At 33.3% G+C, this 16,140-nt stretch overlaps 1 protein-coding gene across 13 annotated transcripts in view; it reads left to right on the forward strand.

Moving 5' to 3' along the window:
- CACNA2D1 (calcium voltage-gated channel auxiliary subunit alpha2delta 1) overlaps positions 1 to 16,140 on the forward strand; it is a 455,544-nt gene that overhangs the window by 329,330 nt on the left and 110,074 nt on the right. For all 13 annotated transcript variants that reach the window (XM_079151110.1, XM_079151106.1, XM_079151111.1 and 10 more), the window contains one exon: positions 15,936 to 16,005. In XM_079151110.1, the coding sequence (XP_079007236.1) occupies positions 15,936 to 16,005 (70 nt within the window). The remainder of the gene's footprint in view (positions 1 to 15,935; positions 16,006 to 16,140) is intronic.

Consider the following 16,140-nt stretch of genomic DNA (forward strand, 5'->3'; position numbering starts at 1 on the left):
TGGCTCTAAATTGTTTTACATGACTCTCCATTGATCAAAATCACTTTGAACTGAGTCACCTAAGTGATTAGTACCTGGTCTGCGTCAGGTTGCAGGTATTCTTAGGTCTGTACCTGGCACAGGAGGTATTCTTAGGTCTGTACCTGGCACAGAAGGTTACTGTGAATCCTAAAACAAGAGGTAAGGCTCCAACTGCTTAGCACAGGTCTGTCAGTCACATTAAAGAAATGAATAGACTTTTTAGAAACTATTTGAAATATTTCTTTCCCGGTTTTGGTTACAATTTAAATTTATAACAAAAGCATTAGTGTTTCTCTTGAATCAGTGATTTTGTGAATGTGAATACAAGAGGAAATAAGATAAACTCACAAGGAAAATAGAGCTCTCTTTTGTGTCAGGTTGAATTAATTTCAAAGGCATCTTGGTGAAGATGAATGTATTTCATAAATTAAAATGAAAATAGACCCCATCTTATAATGTTATTTGTTCTTATAAAGGAGAGTAAGGAGAAATAAATAGCAACTCCTATAACAAGATAAAAAGTTAATCACTAGTACATCCTGAGAGCCTATTAAAAACACTTTAAGTGAAATGTCTGTTATTTTTAACTTCTCCACCTTTAGTACAAGCTGACAAACACAAAATGCCTTTTCTTTCTCGAAGGCATGCCCTGAATTATTGGATATTAGCCACAATGTGACTTTAAATAGAATTATTTTTGAGACATGAGTTTTCTAAACATCTTTAGCAAATTGAATTATTCATAGTAAAAAGTGACAGTAAGAAGTGACTTAGTAGTAAAAAAGAGTGAATTAAAAATCAAATTATATATAACCTTGTATTATGATAACAATAAATAATAGTATGGGAATCATCAGACTTAGTTAAAACTAAGTTAAAACTAATTTGAATCATCAAATTAGTTAAAAACGTTATGAAGTCTGCATGGTTATAATGCCAGATGGAGGACCAGTAATAATTATTTGTTTTAGAAATTCAGAGCACTAGGAAAGGCCTAGTTTGTATTAGATATTTAAAAAATGAGATATAATAAAATATTAATGTTAATATTTGATATGCATGGGAAAATTATCACCTCGGTTGTTATCCTAATTGAATTTTCCATTACACAAATAGTTTTTACTACAGGAAAGTACTCCTAAAACTCTTAAGTGCTTTTATTAACGTGTTAAATGTTAAATGTCAGAAAATTGGAAATTTTAGTATGTAAGATGGCATCATGGAAAAAAGCAACAGTACTCATGTACATAATAAACCTGATATAATAATCCTTAAAATTACATGGGGTTTTATGAGGCATTTTCAAGTATAATTTTTAAACTATAGGAGTTATTAACTTGATATTCTTCTAATAATATATAAATATAAGAATATTTTTATTCCTAACATAATTAGGTAGCTTTTAAATATGTAAAATATATTACCTTTGTATAACATTCCATATATAAGCAGTTGAGGGAAAAGGAGGAAAAGGAAAAGTGAGAGAATATTAGGATAATAATGAAAAATCAAGCGCTCAGGATCAGAGAGAAATGGATAATGCAGAGAGAGAGAGAGAGAGAAGTGTTAACAAGAGAAACGCTGAGGAGAGAAAGGGAAGAATGCTTGTGAACATGGGGAGAGAACAGAGTCCAGAGGTGGAAGGAAAGACAGGTTGCGTTAAATATTGTAGTGTATATTTCAGTAACTGGAGGACAGAATGCTAAATGTTCTCACTACAAACAAATAATAAATGTTTGATATGTTTGATATGTTAAATACCATTATCTGATGATTATCCAATGTACACATATATCAAAACTCCATCCTATACCTCATATATAATGTATAATTTTGATATATTAATTAAAAACAAGAGAAAAAGTATCTGGAACCCATGTCTAATGACATCTTCATTGAACATAGCTTATTATAAATTTAGTTTCATTTTTGGGTTCTTTCCTTTGGAGCTCTTAGTTTACATATATTAACTTTAAAGCTGTTAAAACTACTTGCACAGCTTTCAACTTTGTGAATTCTTATGCATTGTACAAGATTGTAGGTACAAACTGCTCATTTCACCTATTAGTGTCTCCTGAAATTGTGACAATTACTGGAGTAATTGGGATTATAATTAGGAATCAGTGGTTCATTGAAATGCCAGTGTAGGTAACACTTACCCTTTTTTAGATAATTAGCTGCATTTACAAAGGAAAAAAGTAAACAGAAAAAAGCAAAAAATCTGCTTCATCTGCCTTCTGATATTTACTGTTTTATTAATCATTCTTTTTTTTCTTCACCTCATTTGTTCATTTTAAAACTATGTGATCACAAAAAAAGGTAGCTAGTATATGTTGCATCAGTGTTTAATAGACCTCTGGGTAACATTCCTTGTTGCTGTATCTGCTGGAATTTTGCTAGAATAAATACAATAGAATCAGTTTATAAGGTATGTGGAATGACTTTTCTTTCTCATGGGTAGCCATTTTTTCTCAAGTTGTGTAACACTTTTTGAAAAATAGCTTGAAGTATTTTAAGCGTCAGATATCATAAGGGTAGTCTAAAGGGTAATGCTTTTTAGTTTAGTTATTAAAGAAGCACTTGATAGATTTCTAGCCAATGTAAAGAAAATGGAGTATCATTGAAGCCTCAGAACTTGTGATATTTCTAAAAGTAATGCCTTCAAGGATTCATTATCTTACAAAATTCCCATCTCTTTTTTTAGATATCTGCAAATAGACACATTTTAAATTATAGATACATTTAACATATTTGTGGATCACTGTATAAACATACTTTAAAGTGAATATTACTTTAGTGCCAATAATTATTAAAATACAGCGTGTCTCTTAGATCTGTTTGTAGCAACCGATTACTGAAAATGCAAAATTTTGATTTTTTTTTAACACTGTGGAAGTTTGTTATTCACCCACATCAATCAGCAATACGTAGACTATAACTGATAGGAGGGCGATCAAGAAAGAAATGGCTACACACTCCCACTCATTTCTCTGTCATCTTTGGAGTGTGGTCTCTGCCTCAATCATTGTAATTTGTATTCTTTTTTTAAAGGACAAAGGACAGCATCCCCCTTCTAAGAGAATTTCCCAGAAGTCACACAAAGCATTTCTTCATAAGTGATACTGGACAGAATTTAGTGGTCTTGTGGTCAGTTTCCTTTAGTAAGGCCATGTACCTGGCTTAAAAGCAGATGCTATATTAACTAAGAAGGGGATAGGTGGTGTGGGAACACAGACCATCCCTGCCTTGGTTACTATGTGCAAATCTGTGTTTTAAACCTTGTCATTTCTGCTTCTAAAAAATTTAAATCTAATTGAAGTATTAGACATTATACATCTTGAAATTTAGATTGCATACATATCATTGACTAAATGCCAAATAATTTAGACAGATTATAGTAATATATTCCCACTAAAGTTGTGACAAAGAAGAAGTAATTATGAATTAGTGTCATGGGAGAGGTTCATGAACTATGAATTGAAAATTAGGTTAATTGCTGGGTGTGGTGAAACATGCCTGTAATAACAGCTACTCCGAAGGGTGAGACAGCAGGATCTCAAGTTTGAGGCCAGCCTCTGCAACTTAGTGAGACCTTGCTGCAAAAAATGAACAACCAAAATCAAAAAGGACTGGAGATGTTGCTCAATGATAGAGCGCTTATCTAGCATGCATGAGGTCCTGGCTTTAATCCTCAGTACAAACCCCCAGAAAAGAAGATAAAAAGCCAAAAAAAAAAAGACAAGAAAAAATGCATAATCTTACAATCTTTCTGGAGAGAGATAAGGCACAGAGCAAAAAAATAAATAAGTAAAAATAAAACAAGATGAACAAGTACTGTTGGAGACCAGTAAGCCATGAATGGTTTGTTATAGAAAAAGAGTAATCAATTCAAAAAACTTATTAATGGTAATTTATATGACTTTGAATGTCAGAATGACTTGGGATTTAACGTGCAGGCGAAATATCACACACATTTTGGGCAGTGAGAAATGATGGCTAAGGAATTGTCTGTTCTTATTGGAAGGAGAAAAACAGGCTTGACACAAAACTATTGCTATGTATAATTGTGTGATGTGCAATTTGAAAGATACATGCAAGGAATCAAATAGGATTTAAAGTAGTGTCTTTGAAAAGTTGAGGATAATAGAGATTTAACAAAAATAAAGTATAAGCTAACTGAAATGTTTTAGTTTGAGTGTGAGTGGATATGGAATGTAGGGGCAGTTTTCTGAAATTAAATGTCAGAAGCATGTCTTTTGGGGAAGTAAAATGATGGGTTTGATTTAGAATAGTGAAGTTTGAAGCATTAACTGGAGGGTGCTAATAGCTCTACTTACTCCTAGGTCCTGGGTTTATGTTTCAAATTTGTGATTTGCTTTGCTGTATGCTATCCATCAGTTTTGTGAAGGGGATATTCATCTTGTACATAAGTGAAATAATGCCATACTATTTTGTAGTTCTCAAAAAATCCTGATTTACACAGTTGATTCTATAGCCTAATTTCATTGCCTTTTGTGTGACCTTGTCTCTTATCTGAATCTTTGTTTTCATAATTGAGGGTTTTAATACTTGTTCACTTTAAAATCAACTGTGTATATTCATGGTTGACCAAATGATTTATTTTTCACAGGTCAGAATAGTTAAATGGACTACTAGTGTGAAAATTGGGAAGTGCCTATAATCCAAGTGGGGATAATGATCTGTGTGTAAAATATAAGTATTTCTTAAAAAACACTTCAACTGTTTTTAACTTCTAAAACATGTCTCATTCTGTTCATTTTTCCTTTATGTATTGCTAAATTTTCATACCTTATGCCATTCATATTTAGATATATTAGAATGATCTTATGCAATTTGTTTTTATGTTTGGTATATTTGATTAAGAAAATTTAAGACTTTTTACTAAAATTCAGATGTCATGCACTTTTTTAGGCACACCAAATGTACACTTCTGAAAGAAATACAATCACTATCATCTAAGAATATTTATTGACCTATAGAAATAGGAAACAGGAAACTTATTCCTATAGAATCATAATTTATTTCTGCTCTTAGAAATATGTCATTATTAGATTTATTTACTCATAAATTCAGACCTGTTTCTTTGTCAGCTATTACATTTTTTTTTCTGTGTGGCACCTATCTGTCATTATATTCCACTAAATCCTTCCTGTCACATACTTCATAAAATATACTGCGCCCATACTTATTGCTGAATGACTACTTGCGGGCCATTGAAATGATGAAATCTTTTGTGTACCATTTATCTTATTGAGTATTCTACTGAACCACACAACTTGTCCTTGTTAATTGCTCCTTCTGCTACCAAAGAATGCCTGTCTATATTATGCAAAAATGTTTTACATGAGTCATCTGGCATCTGAAGAATTATCAACCAACCACATAATTGGTGGCCTTTTATTTAAAACTCATGATGATTTGTCCCTAGCCATAAAACTATATATATCACTTACTTATCTTTAAGAAGTCAGAGAAAACTTCTGAAAGTATTTCAGTGGAGATATCTTTCTCCAGCTCCTACAGTGACATCATCTGAACATCCTGAACATGGAGTCTCATTGCTCAGAAATAAAATTAAAACTTAGAAATTATTTGATTAAGTCATTATAACGAAATCTGGGCAAAGGAAAGAAGACTGATAAAAGCAAAATAAAACTCTGTTTCTGAGGGAACAGAGACATCCTGAGGATTCTAATACCAGTGAGAGAAATTTTTTTTTTTTTTTTTTCTGGAGGAGCTCACATGTAGGTGAAAAAGAAGCCTCATCAAAATATTGAAGTACAATATAAAAAGATATAATGTAATTATTAAAAAGTGATCTGGAGTGCAATTTAGATCATCAGATTTTTTTGTTCATTTGTTTGTTTGTTTTTGTGGTGCTGGGGTTTGAACCCAGGTCCTTGTTCATGCGAGGCAAGTACTCTACCAACTGAGCTATATCCCCAGCCCTGATCATCAGTTTTCTGATAAAATTATATGAGCTGATGTCCATTTAATGACATCTGGGCATTAAGACCATTCAAATATCCTACCACAACCTTTATCTCCAGTTTTGCCTCTCACCATACAGTTCAACCTTTATTATATACTTCTACATGACTTTTTTCCCCCTTTAAAATTTTATTTTATTGTACATGAACCTATGCTTTCTTTTCATATCTCTGTACATCTTATCCATCATTCAAAATAAGATGCAGGCACCACCTTCCATATGAAGGCGTTCCAAGAACAGTTTTTCTTCATTTGGTTCTTTTGGTGAATGTAGTTTTGATCTTTTTTTTTTACAATAGTATCAAATTTTATCTTCCTTCAGATATTATTTGGGATTAACTTTTTTTTTTCAGTACATTGCAATGTTGCCACTGAAGGTGGAGATAGTTTGTTACACTTTGATACACACTTTAGCACCTAACATTGTCGTGCATATAGTGGATAGCCAGTGTTCATTAAATGAAGCCAGATACAAGTCAAGATCATAGAGTACTAGAGAATTTCATAAAAGTAATTCCTAAATAAAATGAACAAGAAAATTGAAGGCAGAAAATTATTAGGATAATATTGAGTCACTATTTTCTAGTTCCCTGCCTAGAACACCTGTCACTTCCTCTCACTTATACCAATATCCTCCGTGGGGCTTCTGAGGTTAACGTCAGTTTTCATATTCCTAGAAAGTGACATGAATCTGTACCATGGTGATGCAGCAGAATGGGAAAATAGCATGATGTTACATTGTAGCACAAAGAGGAATATGCTTTTAAGTGGTTAAAATCTAAGCATAGCTTTAAAAATCTGTTACTTTAGTTATCAAACTGCATTAAAGATCTATTAAGAAGGTAATACACCATGATCAAATGGCTGCATCCCAGGGATGCAAGGTTGGTTCAACATATGCAAAATAATAAGTGTATTTCATCACTTAAATAGAATCAAGAACAAGTACCATATGATCCTCTCAGTACAGAAAATTCCTTTGATAAGATACAGCAGCAATTCATGTTAAAAACAATGAAGAAACTAGGGATAGGAGAAAATTATCTCAATGTTATAAAGGTTGTATACAACAAACACAAAGCCAACATGATACTGACAAGAGAAAAAATGAAAACTTTTCTTCCAAAATCAGAAATAAGACAAGGCTGTCTACTCTCACCACTTCTACTTAATATATTTCTTGAAACTGTAGGCAGAGAAATCACTCAAGAGAAAGAAATTAAAGGGATACAAATAGGAAAAGAAGTCAATCTATCTGTGTGCTGATGACATGATCCTCTATCTAGAAGACCTCAAAAATTCCACCAGAAGATTCCTAAAGCTGATAAATGAATTTGGCAACTTTAGCATAATTCAGTATCAACACGTTTAAATCAATAGTTTTCCTATATTCCAAATGATTCAGCTGAAAAGGAAATCAGGAAAACTATCCCTTTCAGAATAAACGCACACACACACACACACACACACACACACACACACACACACACACTGAGAATTAATCTAACAAAGGAGGTGAAAGATCTTTACAATGAACAGTATAAAACACTTAAGAAAGAAATCAAAGATGACCTCAGAAAATGAAAAGACCTTCCACGTTCTTGGATAGGCAGAATTAATATTGTCAAAGTGGTCATACTACCAAAAGCAATATGCAGATTCAATGCAATCTCCATCAAAATCCCAATTGCATTTTTCATACAAAAAAACAACAAAACAAAACAAAACAAAAAAAAAAAACAGTCCTTAAATTCATTGGGAAGAAAAAGACCAGAATAGTCAAAGTAATTCTAAGCAAGAAAAATGATGCAGAAAGTATCATAATACCCAATCTAAAAGGATACTGAAGAGCTATAATAGCAAAAACAGCATGGTATTTGCATTAAAGTAGGGATACCAGTGCAGTAGAATAGAAGACAAAGAGACAAACTGACATACTTTTAGCCATCTGATATTTGACAAAGATGCCAAAAATGCATGTTGCAGAAAAGATAGCCTTTTTAACAATGGTGCTGGGAAAACTAGATACCAATATATATAAGAATGAAATTAGATCCCTATATCTTACCCTGCACAAGTCAAATCAAAGTGAATCAAAGAATTAAAAATTAGATCAGAAACCTTGCAACTGCTGTGAGAAAACACTCCCTCATATGGGCACTGACTTCCTCAAAAAAACCATAAAGTTCAAGAAATAAAACCAAGAATTAATATATGCGATGGCATCAAATTAAAAAAAAAAAAACTTGCACAGCAAAGGAAATAATTTAGAACATGGAAAGCCTACAAAATGGGAGAAAATCTTTGCCAGCTATTCCTCTGAGAGGAGATTAATATCCAGAATATATAAAGAACTCAATGCTATAAAAACAAATAACCCAATCAATAAATAGGCAAAAGAACTAAGCAAATTTCTCAACAAACACAAATGGCCAACAAATATATGAAAAGGTATTCAACACCTGTAGCAATCAGAGAAATGCAAACCAAAACGGCACAAAGATTTCATCTCAATCCAGTCAGAATGACAATTATCAAACACACAAATAATAATAAAGTTTGGTGGGGATGTGGGGGGGAAAGGTACACACATACATTATTGATAGGACTGCAAATTAATGCAATCATTCTGAAAAGCAGTGTGGAGATGCCTCAAAAAACTGGGAATGGAACCATCATATGACCCAGCTGTTCCAATCCTTAGTGTTTATCGAAGAACTAAAATCAGCACACTATGGTGATACAGTGACTTCAGTATTTATAACAACACATTTCACAATAGCCAAATTATAGAATCAATGCAGATGCCCATCAGTAAATGAATGGATCAAGAAAATGGGACATATAAACACAATAGAAGTCTACTCAGCTATAAAGAAGCATGAAATAATGGCATTTGTCAGTAAATGGATGGAAATTAGAACATCATGCTAAGTGAAATAAGCCAGACTCAGAAAATCAAGGGTTGAATGTTTTCTCTCATATGTTGAAGCTAGAGCAAAATAAAGGAGATCAGATATCATAAATATATAGGAAGTTAAGTAGAGTAGAAAAGGAGAGAGAGGGAAGAAGGGAAAGAAGAAGAAAAATGGAATGAATTTAACAAAATCTCATTATACATATATGACAAAGGGAATTTTACCTCTATATGTAGAAAATTTCAATCAAAAATAAATAAGGAACAAAAGGAATATGAGTAGAGGAAGGCGAATAGGTGATGGAGGAGGGGAGGAAAAAGAGGGGATGGGAATTGAGATAAAATTTCTTGCATATGTTGTTGTAAAAATGAACTCAAACACTATATGTGATTACAATCCTCCAATAAAAAATCATAAGCAAAACATTTTAAAAACTACAATAAGTAATTATAATGATTCAGTAACGTATTTTCAAGTATCTATGAATAACTGTTTTCAAGTGTCTGTTATCTAAGAGACAAGAGATTATTCCTGTTATAATTCTCCCAATTGGAATGACTGCCATTCAGTTTTATATTCTGCCTATAATCTCATTAGTAGTTCTAAACCATAAGGCTTTAGTCATTCAGCATTTTAAAACTTAATCAGAACATGTCCATTGTCTTGGGACCAGTCACTTTTCAGAAAAATATGTCACCACCAAGCCCAGTATTGATGTATAAGGCAAACATCAAAACTACCCAATTCTGAGGGGGGTATGGAAAATGGTGGAATGAGACAGACATCATTACCCTATGTACATGTATGATTACATGAATGGTATGAATCTACATTGGGTACAACCATAGAAATGAAATGATGTACCCCATTTGTGTACAATGAATCAAAATGCAGTCTGTAAAAAATTAAAAGCTAAATAAAAAATAAAAAAAGATTATATAAAACCAAAAAAAAAAAAAAAAAAAAAACCTAACCAATTCTAGCATTATAAGTGTTCCACAGCAATATGCTGTTTCCTAGGGCCAAAATTATACTCTGATAAGAGTATATAGGAAAGAAAAAGAAAAAATAGTGAGGCAAATTTAAAATATGCTGTGAAGGGACTGGCATTGTAACTCGGTGGCAGAGCACTTGTCTAGCATGTGTGAGGCACTGGGTTTGAGCCTCAGCAGCACCACATAAAAATAAATAAATAAATAAAGTATTCTGTCCATCTGCAATAAAATAAATAAAATAAAATACAACATGCTGTGAAAATTTTGCTTCCTGTGTATTCTCCTAGCTTTAAATCTTTACCCAGATTTATATGACCAAGGAAAGTTTTGAGAAATTTCAAGATATTGGTTCAATTAAACAATAACCAGCCTAACAGAGGCATAAAATAATACTCAGGTAAAACTCCTATCTTGTAGGTAAACCAGTTGGTTAGGGTAACTGACCTATGAAGCTGTCCAGCAACCCAGGTTACACCTTCCTGCCATTCCACAGGGTGTCATTCTCATTTGCATGATCCACTTGCTGCCCAAATGTGTAATATACAATGGCTGCTTCTGCTGTACCCAATAAAAATTTGTATTTGTACACTAGCATGTTCCAACATGAGGCCACAAGAAGTGGGGCAGTGGAAATTAGTGGAAGGCAAGCAGTGTGACTGAAGAGTTATACCTGTTGCTTCTGCTCACATCTGATCTACTGCAATTTTATTAAATGGCCCCATCATAGCAAGAGACACTGAGAAATACAGTCTCTGTGTGTCCATCAACTAATACTTGAGGCCTGCTATTGCTAGAAGGAAGAAGAAATGCATATGGCAGTCCTAGCACAGTCTGTGCCTCTAATAATTCAAGTGTTACCTCACACTTTCTTTTCCCACATGTTGAATACTCACCTCCTCCCACAGATGGTCCAAAGTCCCAAATAGTACGTACCTGCAGCTCAAAATCCAGGATCTCTGGGTCACATGCAGTTTTCTCTATCGTGTAGTATTACTTTTTCTAATTTGACTACTTTATAATTCAGCAGAATACTATTTTGTCAATCCCATTCATTCCAGTTGCTGCCCACATGCATGATATACAATGGTTGCTTCTGCTGCATACAATAAAAACTCCCATTTGGTAAAAGAGCAAGAAAAAGAGAGCAATCACTGATTCATTGTTTTCCCCACCCATTCGATCAGAGAGGAAACCCAAAACCCTCTTAACTTTCACAAAGCAAGTTTCTCAGCCCCTCTGACTTTTCTTGGTAAGGCTCTGTGGGAATCACTCACTTGTCTAAAGTACTGTCTGACACATGTGAAGGGCCATGCTTGGGGCTAGACAGCTCTCATAGCTTGCTGTTTTCCAGTGCAACTTTGAAGTCCAACAGTTTTTTTAGGTTTCAAATAATTACATTGCTTCAGCAGACCAGGCTTGTGGTTTGTTTAGTAATTCAAACATCAACAATAATGCTGCATTGATTTCTAGTTATTTTCTTCCAGTGAATTTCTTATGTAAGCAATTCTAGTGCTAAATTTAGCCAGAAATGATTTTTAAATCTGACATCTTTTATTTATTTACTAGGTTCCAAATTTAGTCCATTCCCTTCTCCCTCATATCAGGGAGCTTATTTGAAAACATTGCTAAGTACAGAAAATTTGATATTATCAGTAATTAGTAGACAGTACTTTTTCTTTAAAGTGTCCATCTGTACCTGTGGCAGAAGGTAGATAGCTTCCTACAGAGTTTTGTCCTCCTCCTTCATTGTGAAGTCTCCTTTTGGAGGTGACTGCCTAGCTAGGGAATTCATTTCTTAGACCTCCCTTGTGTCTGTATAAGGTCATGGGGCTAGTTCTTCTCAACAGAATATGGAGAAAGCAGTCTGTTATTTCAAGCCTGAGATTGTCATGACTTGGGTGTGCCTTCTCCACAGTTACCTTCCTTCAGCAGCTGCATGTCCAGTGATTTGGGTGACCTTGGAAGGCAGGGTTATCAAAGGCAAAAGCTCTGCTAGCTTTAGATATCTGAGTTAACTGTCTGGAGCAGAATCTCCCCCCACCCCACCCCCACACACACTTACCCTGTGACTAGTAATATCTTAGTCTGTTATATAAGTGAAAATTGCTATGCTGATAATATTACTATGATATAATATTTCTATGCTAATTACTATGTTGAGAATTTTTGAGATTTATACTTTAAGGCATTTTACATCACATAACTAATATACAATAATCTATGTTTTCAGTATTTCCAAGATTACTTAAAATCTGAAATGGTCAGCTATTTGCTTTCCTAGATTCTCTGGCATGTTGTATGGGTACATAGTTCACAGTTATTTATGGAGACTCAACCATACTCAACCTGGATGTGGGAGCCATGGTGCAAATTACAGACCGCGGAGAATCTATTTTCGGATGAGATTTGTTAGATAGCAATACTCAGATTTCTGGAAATTTGTAAGCTATGCAATACACATTTGGTGAATTAATTTTTGCTTTAAAAAGAGTCCTAGTTGATTATCTTGGCTAGCAATCCAGAGTATGACTTATATTTATAGGAGATGACTGAGACAAGCCTAAAATAATGGTCTACCAATAGAAGGATCAGGGGTGATTTTTAAAGGCATTTTCAAGCATATTAAATATGCTCCTTTTTATTTTCATGAGACTTAAAATGTGAAGATTGTTCAAGTTAGAAGAATACATTTGAACTTATTCATTGGAAATACAATTATTTGTTATTTGAAGTGGTGTTTCTACCAATAGCATTCAGTCCTCAATGCACTATTATTTGTTTTATTTTTTCCTAGCCACTAAAATTATCTGGACACTTTCCTATAGTTTTTAGTTTATATTAACTATAAAATGGCTTTAAAGTTTGCATACTTCTCAAGAATATACCTCTGCCACGTTTCAGTATTCTGAGTCAATATACAGATAAACATCTGCTTAAGTCAGTTTGATAGCTGCTACATCACACCTTTGATAGCACGTGAAATAGTATCACAGTCGAACTGGTAAAAGACATGCCCAATTCATTTGTGATCAGAAGAAAAACATTCTCATAAGTGAACATCATTACTTTTAATGATGACAGTCAGTATTGAGATGCCACATTGTGGGCTATTTCTATTCCTCTATCCTGCATTCCCAAAACCTTTTTGGAACACCAACAGGACATCTAAAATGAAGGACATTTCACATTTTGCAGGGATTTGAGAAAATGATTTCAAGACATGTAGTGTCACTATGTCTGATTATGAAACATGATTTCAGGGAATTATGATATATGGTTATTATTTCTTTTACTCTTTGATCATCTATAAAGTTGAGCTTATATAAATAATGTACTTCTTAAATGCCACAATGGGATTTTACATGTTAATTGGCAGTATCACAGAAAAAATTATACTGTTTAATTTTTCCATTATATAAATTTATTAACTTAGTCTAATCTTGGGATATGACTTAAAATAAATCTCAGAAAGCTTATGTAAGATTATTAATATTTTTAAATATAGCTACCTAAGATTATAAAATATTATTAAAATTTAATAGTGCAGTTCATAAGGTAAATTATAACCTTTTAATTATTTTGTCCTTAAAGAAAGATATAAATTTTATGAAGTGTAGTACTTCCTATCAGTTCATTTAGCAATTGTAGTAGTGAAACAAATCCTAGATGAATGTGCTCTATAAAGAATTCAGAAATCTAATTTTAAAACAATTTTCAAATTCCCATTTCATTAAATCATTGATCAAATTCATTGCTAACCACTCTCAGCAATTCATGATAATTGCTATTGACAGTGGTAACTAATCTCACTTTTCTCATATCCTTTGTACATTTGCACTAAGTCTTGGTCCAACTGGACTGGAGAGAGGAGTGGAAAATAGTGATATGAACCAGGGAAAGTTCATTTTTTAAATAAAGAATTAATTATAACAGGGTTAGAGTAATGATGGGAAAGGCTGTAATTACAGAGAATTCTAAAGAATATATGAATGCTAGATGTAATATCTTATAACCTAACATACAATTACTATCCCTCAGCCTGAGCTAGGGTGTCCAAGAAAGAGCCCTAAGGTCCTTATCCCTGACCTGAGATTCAGATCTACTTCTAGAGGTCATGGTCATGATCTGCATTAATGGGACTTGCTGAAAATCCACCCTCTGGGTTTCCAAGGTGTCTCACTGGAAGCTTTTCACTGCAAAAATGGTTGGGGATTACTGCTGGCCTTTTGGTGACTGGTGTAGCTGCCCAGGCTGTAAGAACCTGGGGAAACTGCAGCACATCACGAGATGAGCTTTGGAGAACAGGTGTGCACAGCAGGTCACAGACACCAGAAAAGTTGTATGTGCTGCACCTGCCTGTGAGCTGATGGGCCAGAAACATGAGGAAAATATCCTTGCCTCATTCAGAGCTTGCATCATCTGGGGACAAAGCTTGAGGTTATGTCAGCTGGTAAAAGACAAATGTTCAAAGAACCCAGATCCATTTTCATAGAGCAAGCCAAAGGGTACATTTAGAGTTAAGAGGCAATAAATATGTACTAGGCATAATATGGTACTGAAATTAGGATAAGGTTTCTTTAAATTTTTAGTTATTACTAAGATATTAACTTGGGGAGTCAATATTATAGAGGAATAGTTGAAAGTGAACTGAGGTGTCTACTAACATGCTTGTTGCTCAATTATAGAGCTGCAAAAGAAAAAGATATTTTGTATCATTGGCACTTAGATTCTGCAAATGCAAATTGAAAGAATAAATTTACCATATCAGTTACATTGACTATGTCAGTAATTGGTTCTTGGGGGAGTGCTATATTTAAGCTTACTGTTTCATGTAAATGTGATTAGTCATTTAAAATGAATAAATCATTGTATATTATAGCCACTAATAGGAAAGAAATTTCACAGTCAAGGAGGGATTTAGTTGCATATATTTTAGACATGTTCTAATTGGCCAAATTATTTTCATTGGCTAATAAACCTGACTCTCAGTAAAGTTCTCTTTAATTTCCATAGTTACATAATAAAAGGGTAAAATTGATTGTGGCACATCAATCATAACTTGAATTTTCCCAAGAGCTTCATGTCTAAATATCTTCAAGGAGAGGGACTTCTTAAGCCTAAAAGTATTATCCAGTTCATCAGCATTTATTTTTCATTAGTAGGTCTAAGGTGTGCGTGCAAGTTAAACCTTATAAAGCATTTTAATTAAAGTAAGTATAGATATAATTAGAATAAGTGTAAACTAATTGCATTTAAAAATCAATACAATTAGGCTAAAGTTCTTTCTGATTACTGCCAGATGATAGGTGCTGTGAAACTAACAAAAAAAATCATTGATTCTAAACTAGAATTACTCCACACCTTTCCAATAAGTTTTTTTAATTATGAAATTATTTTAAATATGGCCTAAACTTTGAATCAGGATTTCAACATAGATTGGCCCATTATCAAATATGATTATTATATGATTATGAAAATTTAAAAGTTGTATTTTATGATAGTAGTCTAAGAAAAAGCCTTTTGTACCAACCAAAATAAGATTGCATTGAATGAAAATAAAATAATCAAACAATTGAATGCATAATTTCCCTTAGTGACACATATGTTTGCAGTCAAGATACAGTTCTGTTTAAAGAGAGGAATAAAAGTGTATGACCTCTGGATACTTGGTAAAACATATAAGTTAGCACCCTTGGTGAAACATAAAAGTTAGCACAAAACCCTTATATCTAAGGTTTCTTTGAAATGATGTGAGAGGAATGGCTCGTATTAACTTTCTTTTGTACTAGTGTGTTGTTTTCCAAAAGGAAAAAGAAAATACTGAAGACATAAAAATGATATCTCCTATTCAAATATTTGTATAGATAAGTGGAATGTTGTCTCTGGTGTTTTCTATGGTGTTTTGTGAGTGTTTTTTGGCGGGAGGTTTACATTATTTTTGTAGAGCTTATATTGTTACAATTTCTCCTTTATTTATTTTTTTTTAAAGCTTCTCCATGGGTTGATAATAGCAGAACTCCAAACAAGATTGATCTTTATGATGTACGCCGAAGACCATGGTAAGGATCTTTAGCTGACCTTAAATATGAGAAAGACAAAAGGAGGTTATGTTAGAGTTTTTGTTAAAAATGTTTGGGGTATGTTTTCATTATTAGGATGAATGTTATCTCATTTTGTAAAGTGCTCTGTTTTCT

The sequence above is a fragment of the Sciurus vulgaris genome (assembly GCF_902686455.1).
Source record: "Sciurus vulgaris genome assembly, chromosome: 8".
In the NCBI taxonomy this organism is placed as follows: Eukaryota; Metazoa; Chordata; class Mammalia; order Rodentia; family Sciuridae; genus Sciurus; species Sciurus vulgaris.